Source organism: Berkeleyomyces rouxiae, assembly GCF_048999995.1.
Source record: "Berkeleyomyces rouxiae strain 22BRR77 chromosome Unknown BrBRR77_ptg000008l, whole genome shotgun sequence".
Taxonomy (NCBI): domain Eukaryota; kingdom Fungi; phylum Ascomycota; class Sordariomycetes; order Microascales; family Ceratocystidaceae; genus Berkeleyomyces; species Berkeleyomyces rouxiae.
This window is the reverse complement of record NW_027396498.1, coordinates 55,070-75,228: the sequence shown is the minus strand read 5'-3', so window position 1 is coordinate 75,228 and position 20,159 is coordinate 55,070. Positions and strand designations below refer to the sequence as shown.

The 20,159-nt window shown below is 50.8% G+C and overlaps 5 protein-coding genes across 5 annotated transcripts; 4 read left to right on the top strand and 1 right to left on the bottom strand.

The window, feature by feature from the left end:
* Positions 1-360: 360 nt before the first annotated feature.
* On the top strand, positions 361-2,333 carry BROUX77_006141 (uncharacterized protein; the record flags this gene model as incomplete). The annotated part of the gene is made up of 2 exons (XM_073751093.1): positions 361-574; positions 640-2,333. 2 exons carry the CDS (start codon positions 361-363, stop codon positions 2,331-2,333), a joined length of 1,908 nt encoding a protein of 635 aa, XP_073603210.1.
* A 798-nt stretch (positions 2,334-3,131) lies between these two features.
* On the top strand, positions 3,132-3,895 carry BROUX77_006140 (uncharacterized protein; the record flags this gene model as incomplete). The annotated part of the gene is made up of 2 exons (XM_073751092.1): positions 3,132-3,421; positions 3,499-3,895. 2 exons carry the CDS (start codon positions 3,132-3,134, stop codon positions 3,893-3,895), a joined length of 687 nt encoding a protein of 228 aa, XP_073603209.1.
* A 975-nt stretch (positions 3,896-4,870) lies between these two features.
* Positions 4,871-5,576, top strand: BROUX77_006139 (uncharacterized protein; the record flags this gene model as incomplete). The annotated part of the gene is made up of 5 exons (XM_073751091.1): positions 4,871-5,083; positions 5,155-5,172; positions 5,271-5,351; positions 5,410-5,458; positions 5,530-5,576. 5 exons carry the CDS (start codon positions 4,871-4,873, stop codon positions 5,574-5,576), a joined length of 408 nt encoding a protein of 135 aa, XP_073603208.1.
* A 6,557-nt stretch (positions 5,577-12,133) lies between these two features.
* On the top strand, positions 12,134-14,048 carry BROUX77_006138 (uncharacterized protein; the record flags this gene model as incomplete). Its single annotated transcript, XM_073751090.1, has 2 exons — positions 12,134-12,516; positions 12,752-14,048. The coding sequence occupies 2 exons, from the start codon at positions 12,134-12,136 to the stop codon at positions 14,046-14,048; spliced, it is 1,680 nt and encodes a 559-aa protein (XP_073603207.1).
* A 2,213-nt stretch (positions 14,049-16,261) lies between these two features.
* Positions 16,262-18,706, bottom strand: BROUX77_006137 (uncharacterized protein; the record flags this gene model as incomplete). The annotated part of the gene is made up of 3 exons (XM_073751089.1): positions 16,262-17,914; positions 18,205-18,323; positions 18,472-18,706. 3 exons carry the CDS (start codon positions 18,704-18,706, stop codon positions 16,262-16,264), a joined length of 2,007 nt encoding a protein of 668 aa, XP_073603206.1.
* Positions 18,707-20,159: the final 1,453 nt, after the last annotated feature.

The window sequence follows — 20,159 nt, the reverse complement described above, 5'->3', positions numbered from 1 at the left end:
GTCTTGGCCGTTTCTCTGCCTCTGTTGCTTTCTTTTCTTTCTCCTTTTTTCTCTCACCATGTCTCGCCCCCCCAAAAGCCACCCGCCCGCTGCGCCACTTCGATCGACAGACAGACAGCCAGCACTGCTCACGCTTGCTATTTTGTGCCCGCATTGCTTGGTAGCCCAGCTGCTCTGCTCTCTCATGCTATATCCAAGTGCCTACCTATAGTGTGGCCGCTGATATTCCTCATCAGGCCCCCAGCTGCTCCAGCCTGCATATAGACCGCCGCCCTAGACAATCGTCAAGCCAGTCAAGTCCAGCTCCCTTCCTCCAGTTCTTCCTCATCGCCTTCTCCCTCGACGCCTGTCTCCCCCACCATGACTCACTCAGACCCCGACGACCGCCGCATGAAGGTTTTCCCCGGCGCCGAAGTCGTCAATGGCGCCATCGTCACCCGTTCCATTCTGCCCTTCCACGAGGCCGCCCAAAACCCGCCCATCCTACTCGAGACAGCGCTCAAGCAGGATCCCGAACCTAAAGAGTCTCTATATCCTCTGGTGCTCTACATCGCTCGTGTCGCCGGGTCCAATAGTAAGCCTTCCCAGTCTCCCGTGGCCCGCTCCGGCCTCACTAACACGCCATCTCCTCCGCATTAGACATTATTCTGTCAAACCTTAAGCCCGGCCAAAACAGCGTCACGCGCACAGATGTCGAGAACTCGCTATACTTCGTGCAGCAGCTAGATCCGGCTGAGCCTCTGTTTGCAGCCTCTCCAACGGACACCGAGTCGATCATGAGCAACGCTGTCAGCGCGCGAGATCTCAAGGACTCTCCCGTAAAGACAACCTTCCTGCCACCACCGCCACTCCAGGAACATCCCATCTTCCGCCATACTTCGCAATCTGCCAGCCATGTCCCCGAATCGCTGCCATCGGCATCCGTCCCGGCTCCTCCATCCTCCCTCCCTCCTCCCATCGTTGGAGGCATCAGACGCAAACCTGTGCCGCCCGATCTCGAGACTCGCCGCCTCTCGGCTCTATCTACGCTAGACCACCCTCCCGCCACAAAGAAGCCCGACCCTGAGCCTGATGTCCGCCCGTCTGTCAGTCCCTACCTGCGAGAAATCATGGAGGCCGGTGCACTACGCAAGGGCACCACCAGCAACGCCGCAGCATCACACAGCAACATGTCCCGCTTGCCGAGCCCACCACAAACCGAAAGCCTACCGTTGATGTCTTCTGCACGCCTGAATCTGCCCGCCTCACGACCCCGGTCCAGCGGCCGCCCGTCATCGCCACATGTCCACCTGTCTTCCTCGGGCTACCCGACACCACGACCCACACCCTCGCCGTCTGCCTCACCACGCAACTCAATACTTCCACCCATCAATACCAATGTTGCCGGCACTGTCACCCTGCCAAAGCCCATCGATATGGCGCTGCGTATTGTGCGTTGGCATCATTCCACATCGCAGACCTGGCCTGTTGCACACCTCATTTCAGCGCCTTTGCCTGCTTCAACCAAGGAAATGCGTCGCAGGAGCTTCGCCGCTGCCACCATCTCCGCCCCTATTCCACCAGTGCGCATTATTCTTGAAAACCCGGGCTATGTCGCCTTCGCCGACACACCCGGTCAAGTCTTCCATCAACGCGATGAGAACACCAGCTTACCTATGCTCGTACGCGACGTTGACATGGCATACGAGAAGAGTTGGACCAAGAGGCTCCTGCAGCACTCGCGAGGCAAAAAGAGCGAAGGTGGCAATGGCGGCATCGCATCTGCGTTCGGTCGTGGTAGCCATAGCCGTAGCACCAGTAGTGACGAAGATGCCAGTATCAACCTAGCCGCTGGTCCAGGTTTAAAAAAAGAAGGCTACACCTTTGTAACGCCCTGGGGAACTCGCTGCTTTTTCCGTACTGGCAAAGCTGGTGCAAGTCTGGTGTGCTACCACTCTGTTCCTGTGCAACAAAGTAGGGCACGATCAAGATCACGCTCGTCGCACTCACACCCGCACTCGCACTCGCACTCACGCAACTCGATGGCATCGGGCTTTTCCAGTCCCGAAAAGGAAGAGAAGAAGCGCTTCCGTGAAATCCCTGTCAGCGAACTGCGCTTCAATTTGCCAGGCATGAGTCTATTTGGGAACTCGCCGAACGAGGGTCAAGGCCACGGTACAACTGCCTGGGATGTGCCAAACTGGCTCGGCAAGGAAAAAGCTGGCGGTGGCCGTCATGGGGATCACGCCAAGATGGGAAAGCTCATCATCCTCGAGGGCGGTAAGGACATGGTCGATCTGGTAGTAGCGGCCAATGTTGGAATTTGGTGGCGATCATGGAATGTCACTCACTAGAGCAATATGAAGCCATATATCTGAGATGATAGAGGCTTCATAGAGTTTGTATGGTAAAGGCATTTAGCTCCCTCCATCGTCTTGATGGAGCAGGACACACGCTGCTATCTGACTGAGACCCATACTTTGGTTACACAGGCCATAATGATGATTGGCTTTTTATTCAAGGCGCAAGAGGTGGATGGGTTCTTAATGACAAAAAGATTAATGTGGTGGATAACGATAACACGTATGAAATAAAGACTCCTGTACCATTAGCAACGACATGTCATGCCAACCATTTCTTGAAGCTTCAACAATCATCACCATGTATTTAGGGTTAGAGAGGGTCTGTGTCTCATTCCACGTGATCCACTATCCACCACGCTTCAACCAATCAGATTTATGCTATTCTTTCTGCTGTGCGATTAGCGTATCATGGAGCTCCCGTGCCGAAGCCTGGGGTACGAGTCCAATCTCACACCCATCACCAGCTTAGCTGCTCCCACTCTTCGACCTTGCGCATTTCCTGCGAAAATCGTGTGGTGAAACGTTTGGTTTCGGTCTTTTTAAGCCCATTGGCCTCAATTTCTTTTGTTTGTTTTCACGAGCAGACCTGCAAAATTCGCTCGCGACCTGTTCAGCCACGTTCCAAGAAGCCCCTCTTCCTCCCGAACATCACGACAGCCTCGCTCTCCATTGACGGCCGCTATACATCTGACGCGGGTGTTACCGTTGTCTTTTTTCACTCCGCTCCTCAAGGTAGCAACAAACCACCTCAAAACTCCGATCAACTACAACAGCTAGAAGCCCTTCACAATGTTCGCCAACCAACCGCTGGTTCGCTCGGTGGGCGCCATGCGAGGCTTGTCGGCTGCCTCGGCCTTCCCGGCCGCCGCGTTCAGCAGAGCTGCGATTCTGCGGCCTGCCATTGGCTCGCGGACATATGCCACGCCAGTCGGCACACCCATCTCGCGATTCCGTGTCAAGCCCAAGAGAACATGGGACCAGGACCCAGAATCAACGCTGGACAAGACGGGCAAGTTCTTCTTGCTAACGGAGATGGCACGCGGCATGTATTTGCTGATGGAGCAGTTCTTCCGGCCGCCGTAAGTGTGATCTCAATGCAGTTTGTGTTAGTCTACACGTTTGTATGGACCCGTTGGCTCATGTTTTGCTACTCTAGGTACACCATCTACTACCCGTTTGAAAAGGGTCCCATATCCCCCCGTTTCCGCGGCGAGCACGCCCTCCGGCGCTATCCCACGGGCGAAGAGCGCTGCATTGCCTGCAAGCTTTGCGAGGCGGCTTGCCCAGCCCAGGCCATCACGATTGAAGCCGAGGAGCGTGCCGATGGCTCTCGCCGTACCACGCGCTACGATATCGACATGACCAAGTGCATCTACTGCGGATTCTGCCAGGAGTCGTGCCCCGTCGATGCCATTGTCGAAGGCCCCAATGCCGAATATGCCACAGAGACGCGCGAGGAGCTGCTGTACAACAAGGAGAAGCTGCTGGCCAACGGCGACAAGTGGGAGCCCGAGCTCGCGGCAGCCATCCGCGCCGATGCGCCCTACCGCTAAAGAGTATTTTTGTCATGTCCACACTACGGAACGGAAGGGCAAGGCGAACAAGACAAGATCAATGAGCACTCCAACTGCACTAATCTCACTTATTTGTCGTGCTTCTCTGGTCAATACTTCCCCAGCAAAGATTCAAACATGATTTGGATTAGTACTACAGAGAGAAATATGAACACAGTTCACCCCTTAACAAAACTTTTTTGCCCATTTGTTTCGCAATAAAGATTGAGAGTGAATGGCACAGGAAAACCATGAAGTGAAGTGAAGCAATGAATGGCCTTGTGTAGGTAACCTTTAGGGTTTATGTAACTATCGTTGCACTAAATGGCGGCTAGTTGAGGTCAATCGTTCACACACCATAGCCAGAAACATGCGGATATTGTATGTCCAAAACCTCACCAGCACTTTAAAAGAAGCTGCTAGATATTGTTCGCTCTGTTCTACTTACTTTGCTCCTCATGGCCTTCCTCAGTCATCGTCTGTTTTCGGGTCTTGGAACGCCTTCATGGTTGGCTGTCCTCCCCGCTGACAAATTTCAATCACGTGACCCGTAGACAAGGCCGCCCAATGGGGTTGCTCTGAAAATCCCAATTGCTGTGGCGGGCGGCTTGACGAGAAAAAGTGCATCGCTCGATTCGATTCCATCCCACAAAGTTCCCCTGCTTGCTGTGAAGCTGCCCGCTCGTCAATTGCCCATCTTTGTCTGCCCAACTGTGAGTGTTTCTCTTTGGTTGGATTGTCCCGCCTTGTTTGGCTGGCCCGCCACCTCTGAATGTGATGCCACTCCACGCCCAGCTTTCTGCTCGGTAGAGCAAGCAACAGAGGAGGGGCTGCCGGCTCTACCTCAGCCAGCCGGCTCTGGCTCAGCGGCCTCCCCACCGCCCCAAAGAACCAATCTAACCGCCAGATCTAGGCTCCCCCGCTTGCTTCGTACTCTGCTGATCCCAGTACCATCCGCCTTGCTCCACGCCGACCATGTTCCGCTCCGCCATTGTCGCTGCCGCTCGCGCCGTTACGGCCACCCGCGCCGTTGCGTCTCCCCGCATTCTTGCAGCCGCCCCGTCCCACTCGGTGGTGCGTGCCGTCCGTGTCGCACCTGTGGCTATCCGCAGCTACTCCGCTGCTGCTGGTCTGGCAAAGGAGGAGGTCGAGGGTCGTATCATGTCGCTGCTGCAGGGCTTCGACAAGGTGAGCAACTTTTTGTTTTCTCAAAAGGAAAGACAAAGAAGCTGTTGCTAATCATTCATTCTTCCCTTTAGGTCACAAACCCTGAGCATGTACGTTGAAATGTCGCTTGCGATGTCCACTGGAGCTTCAATTGAGGCTTCAAATATGCTAGAGCAATAATACTGACCGCCTGGGCTCTCTCGTGTAGATCAAGGCTACCGCCCACTTCGCCAATGATCTGGGCCTGGACAGCTTAGATACCGTCGAGGTTGTCATGGCCATCGAGGAGGTAAGCTCTAAAGAAAATTCGCCTTTGTGCTGTCATGACGTAGACTAACAAGACACAGGAGTTCAGCATTGAGATCCCCGACAAGGAGGCCGACAGCATTCACTCTGGTAAGCATGGTCCTAACCGCACTTGTCTCGTGTCTTCAACTATACTGACTCTCTATTGCTTCCTTCTTCAGTGGACAAGGCTGTTGACTACATCCTGAAGCACCCTGATGCCAAATAAACGAGCGACCCGCGCGGCGCCGAACCAACGGACCAGGCCATCGCAAGTCCCTATCCAAGCGACCACCGGACTAGCTGAACGACCACAGCTCTGTCTAATGACTTCTCTTGTGCTTTCCTCTATGACCCGCTCTGTGCGGCAGTGGCCTTGTTTCTTGTTTTGCTTTTTCCTACTCCTCCCTGCCCTTATCCTACTCTCTTCCCAACACATCATCGTTGTGTCTCTCCACCCTTGGGCTCTCCTTATCTCTTCTCGCCTTATGTACAATATTGGTTGATTCAGTTCACTTCTCCTTCTTGGTCTGATTGTTTGCTCTTTTTCCTTGGTGATGTTGAAGCTTATGAACTATCCTTCACGTGATTCAATATTGATGTGAAGTGAAGTGATGCATGCATACTGTCTTCTTAACCCTAGCATGTATAGATTACAACCCTACCTCACGTTCAACTGGTCCAGCATGTTGACTTTCTTCCTCAAGGAGTTACTGTTACACATATATTACCATCCGTATAATCGGTCGCCTTTTATACCAACCGTCTATACGATCCATTTCGATCACGGCTTAAGCGATGCCGACGCCAACCAATTTATAGGCTTGAGCCGGGGAAATAAAAGCCCAACTTCGGGTCCGATAACGGACTTCTTTTTCATTCATCTGCCCACTTTTCTAGGTGGAGAGAATCTGCTTGGAGACCAATATCATGACTAACGGTTTGACTTTTTGGAGGAGAATCCACTGAAAGGCGAAAGCTGTGATTGGGGTTGATGAGGACGAAAGTCTGGGGACTAGGATGCCTGACATGATGACAAAAAGTCTGGGGAGCGGGGGAAGAGTTTCCGAAGCACGAGGAAAGCAGTAATACCCAGCTGCATACCTGCAGGAGAAGGAAGAGGGAATGAAGAGGAGTTGTAAGTAAGATCGTGTCAAAGGGTGCGATGGGAGTACACTGATGTGAAGAGAGCAAGGAGACAACAACGAAAGTATAACTACATGGAAAAAAAGAACAAGAAACAAATGAAGGATGTCGCGCAAAGGCAATAAGCAAGAGGAACAGTGGCTTGGGCCCTATATGCAAGGCATGGACCATTGGTGTACGGGACACTGGGGGATCTGGGGAATCCAAGAACAGGTAAACAGGAAGCAAAGAACACGCACAGAAGGACGCAAGAGCCAGCAACATCAGCAAGTTGTCATGGACAGTGCATGCGGCGCCTCTTTTGCATGGTGGAGGGCGAGATAAGATGATAAGAATATGGGTGCTGAATCTGGCGGAGAGGAGCAAGGCCATGTATGTAACTACATGGCTAACTAGACCCCATTCTGTGTTATATATGGGTTCTTCTTGATACAAGTGCTTGTAGATTGCGAGCGGGGTGGTACAGCTGTACAGTAGTTTGAACTGGGATGATGCACTTGTTCTTGTATATGAGGCCAAAGATAGTAACGGCAGATGTTGGGGTGTATCGAGTTGTCATCTGAACAATGGAAGTAGACATGTAGTAGTTACACATGCATGTGCTGGTAAGACATAGAGCCAGAATAACAATCCTGACATGGCGAATCTCAGGAAGATGATGAATAACACCTAAACGACTATGGCTCAACAGTAAAGATGATGTGGACTGGGTGTGGGGTTGATTGGCAGGAAGCCCCATGGAGTTCTCTGCTCTCACTTTTGGGCTCCTTACTGCCAGAAACCCTACCGATATCAAGAGGATTAGGTTAGATCGAGGGGACAACAATGGAAAACAAAGAAGTTATTGTGCCTTGTAGTTGGTCAGAGATCTTGTTGTTTGACTACCTGCATCTACTACTACACGCCTACAGCATCCATACCCTATTTCACGTGTTTTTATACTATGCGAGATCGACTTTCATACAGGACCGCGGGAGGTCCCCCGTGGGAAATGGAAGAAATGATTGTATCTCAGTGCCTATTGAGTGAGTGTCGCCTCCATAGGACTAGGCCTCGCCCGGTGGCACTACATCATGACAAAGGATTGGCCAGAAAGTCAAGTAAACGCAATCCAGGAAGGCCGACCAGCGGCGAAAGAACGAGCGGCCGTTGTGTGGGTTGTTATCTTTTGTGGATCGAGAAAAGAGAGCAGGAAACAAAGCAGGGGTGCAAGCGCAATCTCCGGTGCCATGCCAAAATAGAGAGACAGTCTTATTCCGTAGAGGCTTCCTTGGACTGTTCCTTTGGGTCTTGGCAGGTTGGGCTAGACCAAGAAGAGAAGCAGTAGGACGAAGGAACGTCCAAGTAAAGGCAAATGAAGACTAAAGACACAGGAGAACCAAAAAGAAGAAAGCCGGGCAGGGTTTAGCCAGTTCCCTAAAGGGAATAGGATGAATATGGGCTTGCACAAGTAGTACAAACACATACGATACATGACGCGTAACTGGAATTCTCACATTTGGACTCGAGACGTCGTGTCATTAGAGAGGACCACGACACACAGTATGAAGCACAACGATAAGGCATCGATGTGATGCGATATCACAAGCCCACAATAATAAGAAACTCTTGTATTGTTAGGTTGATCTACGAACAACAGCAGAGTGTTTTGACACTGATAACAGTTTGGAAGTGCAGAGAAAAAAAAAAGTAAATAAAAAGGAAAGAAAAAAAAAGGTGCGCCTGGACCAGTAGACAAACAAACCACCACGTTGTTGAGGTGGCTAGTGACAATAGAACATCAAAAAAATGAGATCAACCAACCAAACAAAAAGAAAAGAAAGTAAGTGACTATTCCACAACCCTGAGCCTGGTTACAACACACCCACCAAAGACGTCATTGCAGGGTCCACTGGATCTTCTTATCTATCGACAGGGCCAGCACAGGCCACTCGTTAAGCAACGCAGCATTATTGGAAGCTGAGCTGTGCTGAATGTTGACGTGAGCGAGAAAAAGAATAGAACGGAGGCACACGGTGTTGGAGAGAGAAAATAACAGCAGAGTGGGGGATCGCTCGTGATGCCGCGGGAAACTCGACTCTGGGCGGCACGGGCACAGGGAACTGGACGGCCAGAAGAGACCAACGCTTGGCCGGTAAATTATGCATCTCTAAATGTCAGGGAGGGACAAAGCTGCAGGGCATTGAACAAGTAAAGCAGGTCCATGGCCCTCAATCCGACGAAGGCGGTTGAAAGCAGGAATCCGCTCTTCAGCACGGGGTTATCAAGGTTCGGGCGACAGCCAGGCGAGCTAGCAATAATTGAGCTTTAATTTCAGGCTTGGTGAGATAAATCCAAAATATTGACAACAGCTTATGTGTCGTCAAAGCCTCTGCCCTCACGACAACTTGGTCTTCAAAAACAATAGACGTTTTATGTGCAGATAGGATGGTGCTAGTCGCAACATAATGCCTGTCTAGTTTCGAAGCCAGGCTCGGGGTCCGGGACTATTGCAAGTGAAGGATTGTGCTGAATGGAAAAAGACTCACAAGACCCTAAGGGTTATAAGCTCTCGCCCACCTAGACCATGAAAATTGTATGAGGCCTCTCTAGATGTAGTTATATACGTATATAAATACATATTTAGTGCTCGTAGCGATATGTCAGTACTGGCAGCACATGTACAGTTGAAGACAACTCACCACTGCAAAAATAAAACAAGCAGAGTCCTTTTAGCCGCCGCCTACCATCAGCAGCTATGCATCCAAGTATGTATATGCGAGTATACAGACACGTATCTATGAGCACAGCGGGATTCAAAGGACTAACACCGGGGTCAAGAGGAGCTGGAAAAGCAACGATATTGTACATTGCGTTTGTCTTGGCAGCTGCATCAAAATCCATCCAAGCAGGCAATTTACGACCCCGCGAATACAGCGCAGATGAAGAAAAGGCCGGGAAGGGGTAGCATGCGTGGAGATGATCTGTGTATCAGATATAAAAGGCGGGGAGAGCCCGATCTGGGCGGACTGACAAGTGCGAGCAGACTTGTAGTGAGAAGGTAGTGTGAAGCTTGCTTGATTGTGACGCGAGATTTAGGCTAAAGAGGACAACTATCTACTTGTCGCACAATATGTGTATGGTTAGCGAGCTACGAGTTGAAACAGAGATGTCGATGGATCTTCATCCTTCCAATTGCACTACGCTAGACTATAAGCCTGCTTCACTGGCACCCCTATTGCTGCTCCCTCATCCGCCGGCATTCTGCACACATGTGCACTCGGACGCTTGTTGGCATCTAGGCAAAAAAGGTTGGCAGGCCCGTCACTGATAGGAACTCGTTCTTTGTGGGCTTCCTTGACAGCAAGACTAGGACCAGGTTGGATCCAGGGACTGCCCGGGAAGCACGAACCCTAACGAGTCAAGTGTACATCACTGCTTAGTTAGCTAGTTACAGTTAGTGTAGTTAGTTGCATGGAGTACATTGAGATGCAGAAACACCAAGTCATGGCTGACGATTGAACGACAGCGAGGTTGACAAGAGCGAGGCGCTGGAAAGATGAACTTTTGCACCTTGTTCTTTTCGCCGGGCACAATGTAGTGCCTTCCAGCATGTCTGTATGCATGTCTCGCATGATTGAAGTAGATAGGATGCTGTGGTATTCCCAGTGCAGTTGTACTCGGACAAGTGCTTCTTCCCACCCGTACATCCAGTCACAGCCAAGCCAAGACAAGATACGTATTTGCCCGAGGCAGACTTGAATTTCGCCGATCAAGAGTGGTAGAATGGCTAGAGTGGGCGGGGAGGAGGAGGAGGGGAGGGGAGGGGAAGGGGGGGGGGGGGGGGGGGGGGGCGAGAGGGGGGTTGAAGATGGATTATGATTATGGCAAGTACCACAAGAACCTGGACTAACCTAAACTCTAACAAGCCCAAGGCAGCTACTTCCTTGAGGCGAGCAGTAGGATCTCGAGTCTCGTCTCGAGTCTTCGAGGCCTTGGGTGGAGTTTTCTTGGCAGACGCATGAATAATGAGGAAGGCAAAAAGGAAAATCGACCAGGAGTCTCTGTGACCTCTTGATTCAGCCTGTACAGCTACAGTTGACGAAATCAAATCAAATCAAATCAGCTAGCTACAGATACTCTGTAGATGCATATCTCAAGACATGTTTGTACTTGCCATCTTTGTATCCAGATATTCATGTATGCACTGCAGTCGTATAGTTGTGCGTGGCTGCAATTGTTGCCACTCTTGTTGTGTGTCTATTTACCGGCCTTCCAGAAGTTCTTATTGTGTCCAAAAACGCCCGCAAGAGGTCCGCTTAGCCGGCTTTGAAGGCGACAAAAATATATGCCCCCAATTCAAGGACAAGACAGCGGCATTGGTCGATTCTTGTTGCCCTTTTTCGCTCCCGCAGCACTGCAGCAAACAAAGCACGGCTCTTCTCTGCACGCACGGCAAAAAAAAGAGACAAGATAGGCTAGTACGACTAGGATGTACCGTATTACTTGTGCTTTTTTTTTCCAGACGGATACGCCCTCATCCCTTGTCAACACCCTTGCCCTTACTGGTTGCTCGTGTGCAGCACTGGTTGGCCTATCAGTGCACACGCCAGCAAATCCACGTCAATGGGAGTCTCTTATCTCTGGGCTATTTTTTATTACAAGTTATCTGTAAGTTGTAGTAGGTGGGAGCTTTGTGAGCCCATTGATTCAAGCGCCCAAAAAGAAGGTCCATGGAAGGGAGTCCTGACACTATCTAGGAGGCCGTTTATTTTGTTACTTGGGCTTATTACCTTAGAGAAGATGGTCGAGAGGCAGGCAGCCAGAGCGATCTGAGGGGAGGGAGACAAGCTGAGAGCTGCATAGACTAACGACACAAGCCTATAGGAACTCGATCTTGCCTTTCGATGTTGTCTCTCTTGCCCTCTCTTTGCTATTATCATGTAACGACACTATACAACGATACCGGCGGCTAGAAAAGCTTTTGCCCTGGTACTACTTGCATCTTGCCCGACATGCAGCAGAAGCAAGAAACCGGAAAAGATCTCCAAAAAGCCCCCCAAAACGAGAAAAATAAAACATAAAATACACAAGCCACACAGCAGGCAATGTGACCTGTCCCGGCCGTGAAAATACACAAGTGCAGATAGGATTTCGCCTTCCAATGGAGAACAAGGTCATCGGAGCAAAGCCAAAGCAGGGGCCACGTCCAGGAAGCAGAGAAGGCCAGCGGAAATCTGTATCGCCCTAACGGCGAAGTGCAGAGCCAACGGCTCCGCCTTGCACTGGCGTGGGAGTCAATCTTAGATTGGTCCATGACCTAGTGTGCGGTCTTGGCGCGCGACCTTGGAATCAGAGATAGACAGATCCGGGCAAGCAAGAGCGAAGAGGTCCAGGGAACATGAGGAGCGAGGACCGAGTATAAAGACATCCCCGCTCCCCGGCCCTAACAATCCGTTTTTCTCTTGCTGTCTCTGCATCATCATCCCTTTCTTGTGGTTGTCTCTTCTGCCTCCTTTGTTCAGGGCTGACTACGATCAAACAAGAGAAGAGCCCTATTTGCCGGTTTCTGCGAGCCAAAGGAGTCTATTGTTTTTTATTGTTTCCTTTTTGACCTCCTACTTTTGCCATCTCTCTACACACACATTCACACACGCAGCAATGGGTGAAATCCACACCTCCGCGGCGCAGGCCCCGTCCTTTAGCGGCGAAAAGGGCGCGCCCGCCGCCAACATCCGCGGTATCGAGACCAGCGACGACACCAAGCTGGAGCGTGGCCTCAAGGCCCGCCACATTACCATGATTGCCATTGGTGGTGCGGTCGGCACAGGTCTGATTATCGGTACCGGCCGCTCGCTGGCCACCGCCGGCCCTGGTGCCATCTTCATTTCGTACACCATGATGGGTGTGCTTGTCTACACTGTCATGTGCGGCCTCGGTGAAATGGCCGCTTGGCTGCCAATGTCTGCCGGTTTCACTGGTTACGCCTCTCGTTTCTGCCACCCCTCTCTCGGTTTTGCTCTTGGTTGGTGCTACTGGTTCAAGTGAGTATACCGATGACATCCCTCTTCGTCTGAATTCCTGCAGCTCGACTCGAAATTTCAAAATGTGGAAGCCCCAACCCCATGTTGAGATCTTACTTGCCGGAAAAGGAATAGAAATTAAGGTTATGCATTGACAGCTGAATAAGCTTTCTTGCGTGTCGATTTTCTTTATTTTCACACACACAACCAGCCATGCCAAGTCTTATGCGCACCTCGCTAACCAAGCCGTTTCTAGGTACATCATCGTTACACCCAATCAGCTAACAGCCGCGTCGCTCGTCATCCAGTACTGGGTTGACCGTGACAAGATCAACCCGGGTGTCTTCATTGCGCTCTTCCTGGTCGTCATCATCTGCATCAACTACTTTGGCATCCGCTTCTTCGGTGAATTTGAGTTCTGGCTGTCCTCCTTCAAGGTCATCACCATCCTTAGTCTGATCATGATGTCGGTGATCCTGGTGCTGGGCGGTGGCCCCGACCACGACCGCAAGGGCTTCCGCTACTGGAAGGACCCCGGTGCGTTCGCCACCTACAAGGACATTCCCGGCAACACCGGCCGCTTCGTTGCCTTTTGGTCGACCATGATCAACGCCGTCTTCGCCTACCTCGGCACTGAGCTGGTCGGTGTGACGGTCGGTGAGGCCCAGAACCCCCGCCGCACCATCCCCCGCGCCATCCGCCTGACCTTCTGGCGTATCGTCGTCTTCTATGTCCTGTCGGTTCTGCTGATTGGCTGCCTGGTTCCCTACAACTCGCCCGAGCTGGCCTTTGCCAATAAGTCGTCGTCCTCGGCCGCCGCCTCGCCCTTTGTCGTCGCTATCAAGCTGGCTGGCATCGACATCCTACCCGACATCATCAACGGCTGCATTCTGGTCTTTGTCTTCTCGGCCTCCAACTCCGACTTGTACATTGCCTCCCGTACCCTGTACGCTCTGGCCTCCGACGGCAACGCTCCCGCCATCTTCAAGCGCACCGACAAGTCGGGCGTGCCCATCTACGCCCTGGGCCTCAGTGCCTTCATTGCCTGCCTGGCCTTCATGAACGTCAGCGACGACAGCAAGAAGATCTTCAACTACCTCGTCAACCTAGTCACCATCTTCGGCCTGCTGACCTGGATCTCCATCCTAATCACCCACATCTGCTTCATCAAGGGCCGCAGGGCTCAGAGCCTGACCGACGACCAGATGCCGTATGTCGCGCCCTTTGGCCTGTGGGGCTCATACATTGCTCTGTTCATGTGCATTCTGGTCGCCATCACCAAGAACTTCACTGCTTTCATCGGCGGTTTTGACAAGGTCAACTTCATCACCGGATACATTGGCATTCCCATCTACATCATCGGCTTCTTTGGCCACCGCTACTACACCAAGAGCAAGTTCATCCCGTACGACCAGGTTGACTTCTACACTGGCAAGGATATCATTGACAAAGAGGAGGAGGAGTTCCTGGCCAATCAGGAGGCTCACGAGGCTGCCAACCCGCCGACTGGCATGTCCAAGTTCTACTCAAAGTACGTGTCTTGGGTGTTCTAGACGGTGTACGGGCTACCAGCGCTGGCCCTAGGCCAGAAGTACCTGTTCTGATCAGTACTCTGGCGTCGTTTCTGTTTGTAGTCTGCACAAGTTGTTTGCGTGTTTGGCTTGCATTGTTACTCTTTTTTGTTTTATAGAATATCCCCTTTTCATACTTATTCAAAATAATCAAATAGGCCTAGCTTGTCTGAGTCGACACTGACCAAGAAGAAGTCTGACGACCGCGGACAGCTAGGCGCTAATAGCATTGATCTCCAACTCAAATCCATCCTTTGAATATCATCTAACCGTATTACACCTCACTTCTCCAAAGTGCACTCCAATTATGTTTTCGTCCATCCCTAAGGATGGTATTCCCTAGTCTAGCGCCCTTACCACTTTAATGCACCACTTTCATAAAACATCTACAAAAACATGAAGACACCGTTTTTTGGCAATATATCAACAACAAACAACTTTAGACATTTTATTCTTCTCGGACGCTCTGCGCCTGCTCTCTAGCTTCCCAACGAGCCTGTCTTTGTTGCAACTTGGCCTCTCTACTTGCCAGTCTCTCCGCTCTCTTCAAGACTCTCTCATGAGCCTTGGCCGCGCGCTCTGCTTCCTCCAGCTCGAGGTTGTTGACCATGCTACGCGCATCTTCGATATTTAGAGCATCTCCTGACCTCAGATGGTAGTTATGAGCCAAATGGTCAAGATTACGCCGGACTTTGGTCGCTTCCCTCTTCTTGAAATCATGCTCAACCCGTTTGGCGTAGAGGGCTGGATTGACGGACCCTTTTTCAACCTGAGCAAACATGTCGAAGAAAAAAGGAGTTACAATTGTATCTTTCATTTCATCCTTCATTTTGTCGGATAAGACCGTAAATTGACGTTTCGTCCGAGGTGTAGTGAAAGGTGAATGGGGGCTGTCGTGCGCAGCTTGCGAAGGTGGCGTGCTTGGTCTTTCCGGAGATGGTGATCTTGTGGGGAGCTTTGACAAAACGACCAAGGGATTTAGAGGAACAATCCCTGATTTTCTGAAGGCCGATTTGACGACTTCGGACCGAAGTGCTTTCTTTCTCGCCTTCGTGATGCTTGAAAGAAGGGTCTCCTTCACCCTATCGGTGAAGCCGTCGCGGTGTGCGGCGAGCAGGAGCTTTGAGTATTCATGCTTCAACGGTTGAAACACGCCGACATCAAGCGGTTGGAGAAGGTGTGTCAAGTGAGAGGGAAAGATAAATGGAACAATATTTGAATTGTTAGTCTTTTGTATAATCATATAGTTATATAAAAATAAGGAGTAAAACTTAGGATATTCTTCGCACTTGTCGACAAACTCTTCGGTATGATGGGACCCAAAGCCATCGAGGAGCAAAAGGCAATGGTCACCAACTTGGTATTCCTCTGTGTGGAGTTGGAAAAAGTTGATCCAGTCTAGTTTGATTCTGTCATTGTTATGGCCGGAGCCGGAAACAGAGATCCGCGTAGAGGGGTGCAGGTCCGAGACGTTGTACCAGTTGGCGAGATGTTCCGCCCTTTGAAGACGACATAGAGAGGGCAAATTTCCCCAGCGGCAGATGCACTTTCGAGATTCCCGAGGTCTAGTTATAGCGCTAATGATGTTACTGTGCTTTCAACTAATCCTTAATGATGTCAAGTTCTTTAGGTTTGGGAGAAACATGAACAGTTGCGACGCGATGAAGCATCCGATGTGTAAGTCGTGATGTTTTTTTTTTTTTTTGAAAATGATGCTTTAAAGTGGTAAGGGCGCTAGACTAGGGAATGCCATTTTTAGGGATGGACGAAAACATAATTGGAGTGCACTTTGGAGAAGTGAGGTGTAATACGGTTATTACTGTAATTGAATGCTTCACTCGCGTCAGATATTTTCAAAAGTCCATCGACAGATGTCATGGGGTCAGTGGCTGTAGGCGCGCACATAAAGTCTAGATAAATTAAGCGAAATAATAATAAAGCGAAACCTCACAAGGAAGAGAAAGTAAAATGACAAAGGTAGATAGTTTATAACAGGTGAATGCAAAAAAGGCTTTTTTTTTCCGTCGATCTGTTTTGGTTTTGGTTTTGGGGTGTGGATGTTGGGGTGTTTAGAATTCGACAAGACTGTCCGGGGGCAAGATTTTCGACAACAGAGGAGAAGGACAACATGTGAGAATAACATTTTGGAGTGATGCATCGAGCTTGGAGGGTTAGAGAAAACAAAATCGTCCACCTCACGAGCTCGAGGCTGCAGACTTCTTCACAACCACGGGCACAGCCGGGGCTGCCTTGGACTTGAGAGCTGCCGAGTAACTAAATCCTGCAGTCGTTGTCGCTGGCTTTGACGCCGCAGGGGCCTTCTTCTCTTCAGCGTTGCTTTCCGATGCTGTGGAATGCCCGCTTGTCTTGACCTTGTGGTTGGATTCATTCTCGTGTTCATGTTCTTCCATATCGAACAGCATTGATGGATCTTCTTCGTCAATCGTCGTGGTAAGTCGGCTGGTCGGTGCTGTTGTTGTAGGGATGTTGATGTGACGCTCCTTGAGGCCAGACAGTCCCGGAGAGCTAGCAAGGCCAGAAAGACCAGAAATAGTAGATGGTCCCGAGAGGACTGAAAGAGCAGGAAGACCAGCCAAGCTGCTAGAACCCAGAGGTGAACCAGATAATCTAGATGCATCGTCGTTTAGCCGCGTTTGTCTCAGCTGTTGCGAGAGCATCGAGAAGCCATCACCACCACCGCCAAAGCTGTTGGTAAAGCTTCCGCCAATGGGCTTGCCACCCAGACTCGAAGCCAGCCCAGCACTAAGCGCTGATGTCCGCACTTCAGAGGCCAAACTAGAGTTGCGCAGAGGCGAACCAACGACGCCGAATGCGGATACCCTATTGACGCGGGCCGCCGCGGCTGCTGCAGCTGCTTCCTCCTCTTCTTTTTGGCGCTGGAACAACGGTCCCCAACGACTAGGACTGGCACTAAGTATAGGGCTGCCGTACTTGTAGCTTCCCGAAAGACCAGTAGGCTCCTCAGCATCAACTGCACGCAGAGATCCACGGCGTGCCTTTTCTGCAGGCGTGAGAAGATCCTGCAGGTTTTGCGGAACGTAGTCCTCCTCCAGGAAAGCAAACTCGGGATCCCAGTCGCGGTCAACAGTTGCAGGTCCTTTCGGGACACTGGAGCTCAGGACCTTGGGCTTGGAAAAACGGCTAGAATGCATAGCGCGTCTTCCAAATTGTTCTTCGCCCACAGCTAGCAGGTTCGTCGACGGACTGCCACCAAGCATGACATTCGAAGTCGAGAGATACTTGTCACCACCACCACCAAAAGCACTAGTATGGAGCATCTTTAAAGCGTCAGATCCGCGCGGGTCGAGAGATGCATAACTCGGAAGGGGAGACTCCATTCCAAACTTTGAAGGCACTGAGGCTGGCCAGGGACCCGAAGGAAACAATGCGGCATTGCTCACGCCGGTGGAATCGAACGAAGCCGGAAGAGGTGCATCGAGTACATTGAACCCAGTTCCAATAGGCGATAGGCCGGGGCCGAAGCGGGCAGAGCTGGGCTCATCACGGGGAGAGCCAAAGGCATCGGTCGGGTAGGGAACATCGATAGCCGGGATGTCAGTGTTGATGGTTTTTTGAACGGGAGTTCCACCGCCCTGCTGGCTTGCTGAGTGCTCCTCGAAGTTGAAATCGGAACTGAACTCGCCATTGAGACTAAAGGTCAGAGCACTGACCGTGTTGGTCTGATTGTAGGCAGTCGGGTTATGGTGCTGGCGTCCAATGGCTAGAGAGGGATTGCCAAGAGTGAGCCCGTGTTTTCCGTAATTGACCCGTCGGCCATCAGGCAGAACATGTATATTGGCGCACTTGGGACCGAACTTGCAGTTTCCCTAAGGAAGATGAAAGGGGATATGGTTAGTGTATGTAGATTTGCGGGATTGTGTGTATGTTTGGATATGTGTGAATGACTGCGTAAATGCCTGCTTGCATGTGAATTTTATGGAACCCTGGCCCTCCAAACTCCATCCTACAATATCAGAGCCGCCCCTCTCCCCTCCCCAGCTCGCCATGGACCAATTTGCAATGGTCGTAGCAGTGAGGTGGTCGAAAGGAAACGGTAAATCCACACAAAACTAGGATGTTGTAGACGACAGTTGATCGGTTTCCCTGGACAGCTTACCTTGGCAAAGTACTTGCAAACATTTTCGGCAGCAGCACCAATGTCGTGGCTGAAGGGACAGGCATTACCCGCCTGACAAGCACCCTGGCGGAAGAACTTGCACGGAACATGAGAAGTATCTGTAGGTAAAGAGATTGTGTAAGTTCAATGTTTAGCAACAGGTTTAAAAGTTCCATCAACCCGACACCGTTGAGAAGCTCGTTTTTCTTTTCCCGGGAGAAAAGGAACGCAAGCATTTGCAGAAAAGAGAGGGTAGACAAGACATACTAGGAGGACTACGAGGCCCATCGGCACGGTTGTTTCCAGTCTGACCTCCGTCGGCCGACTGGGAGTTCCCATTGCCACCTCTGGAACTACCGGTAGCCATGTTGATGCTACGGTGGCTAGCAGATGCCATGGGTGATGTAGCAGATGAAACTGATTTCTCGGCCTTTGTAGACACGTTGGCGGCAGCTGAAGATCCAGAGCGGATGTTGCGATCTGTAGTTTTGCCCACGGGCATTATTGAGTCGGTTCGGGGCGTTCTAAGTGGCGAATGAAGGCTGGTTCACAAACGATAGATGGTGAGGATTATCTCGGCGGTGACTAGAAAGTCGTTGATAGGATTCGGGAGGGTCGGTGACGGGTTTAGTGACAGGGTCAACCAATTTCACAGTTCCAGAGTTAGTAAGGCAAAGGATAGTAGTAGTTGCAAGGTAATCCAAAAGGAAGAGAGGGAGAGAAGAAGATATTTAGCATGCGAGAAGAAGGAGGCGCAGGCAGAGAAGTCCAAGCTTCCCAGTGTGAAGCCAAATTAGGTATCGGCGAGGAATCGAGATTCAGGTAGAGTTAAAGGCAAAAAGAGAAAGGGAACAAGTATGAGCAAAGCAAGAATCCCGCCAAGTTTTAGATCCAGTGCGGGATTTGCAAGAAACGAGACGAACTTGGAGGTGGTTCCAAAGGGAGGAGGGGGCCACGGTGAGGGGGCAATGTAAAAGCGACGGAAATAGAGAGCTAGACTTAAAGGAAGCGCAACGATATGTGCGGAGCGGGCTGCAGAGGAGAAAGGAGACTCAAGTCAACGCACATAAGGTCACCCAACAGGAGCCTGAGCAAAGCGGGAAAATGGGCGCGTTGGATGACATTTGGAGGGGCGATTCTGATTCATAAGAAGATGAATGATCAACCCTATGCAACCCTAGTTGATAGTCCCTGGACATGACAAGCCGAAGAAGTGGGCCAAAAATCCTTCGGAAATGGGCCAGATGCCAGGCTAGAGGATGGAACGGAAGGAAAAAACGAAGCGACTATAATCAGCAGAAAACGAGAAATGTGATGCACAGATTGAAGCGGGAAAAGAACATGTGGAGGGAAAACAAAGTTTTTGTGACTAGGAAGAGCGGGGTACGGGCAGTTTATACAAGATCACCAGAAGAGGCAGTTGCTCTCGTGAACAAATTATCGTGACTTGCCACTCGGTGAGCCTGCTGAGGAGTTATCTGTAAGCTGAGACAACTAGAGGGTTGATGGTGGGGTAAGGCAGGGTTGGTTGTGATTGGGCCTCTGAGGCATGGTTAGGGTTAGTGATACATTTCGCCAGCTCTGTTTGTTTGATCCTGGACTCTAAAAAGGAATCCATCTCTCTGCCTGGTTGAGGATATACAGTTGCGTGCTTTTGGATCGTAGTGCACTGCTCCGTTGAATTTTGGAGCACACGTGACCATTTCCCCACATATAAAAAAAGGCCTGCCAAGTTATCGCGACCTAACTTGGCCTTTTTGTACGTCACCACTCATGGCAATACAGCTACACGACACTCGATCCAAAGCTAACTTGAGTGCTCACTTGTGGTTTTTCTTTGAATTTAATTGGCCTTGAGTTGAACTTTTGGGAATTGAATTGATTTTGACTTAGACGTTTTTCGTGATGTTCAGCCCCCCTGTCACCAAACTCCCATAATATAAGGTCACGTGTGT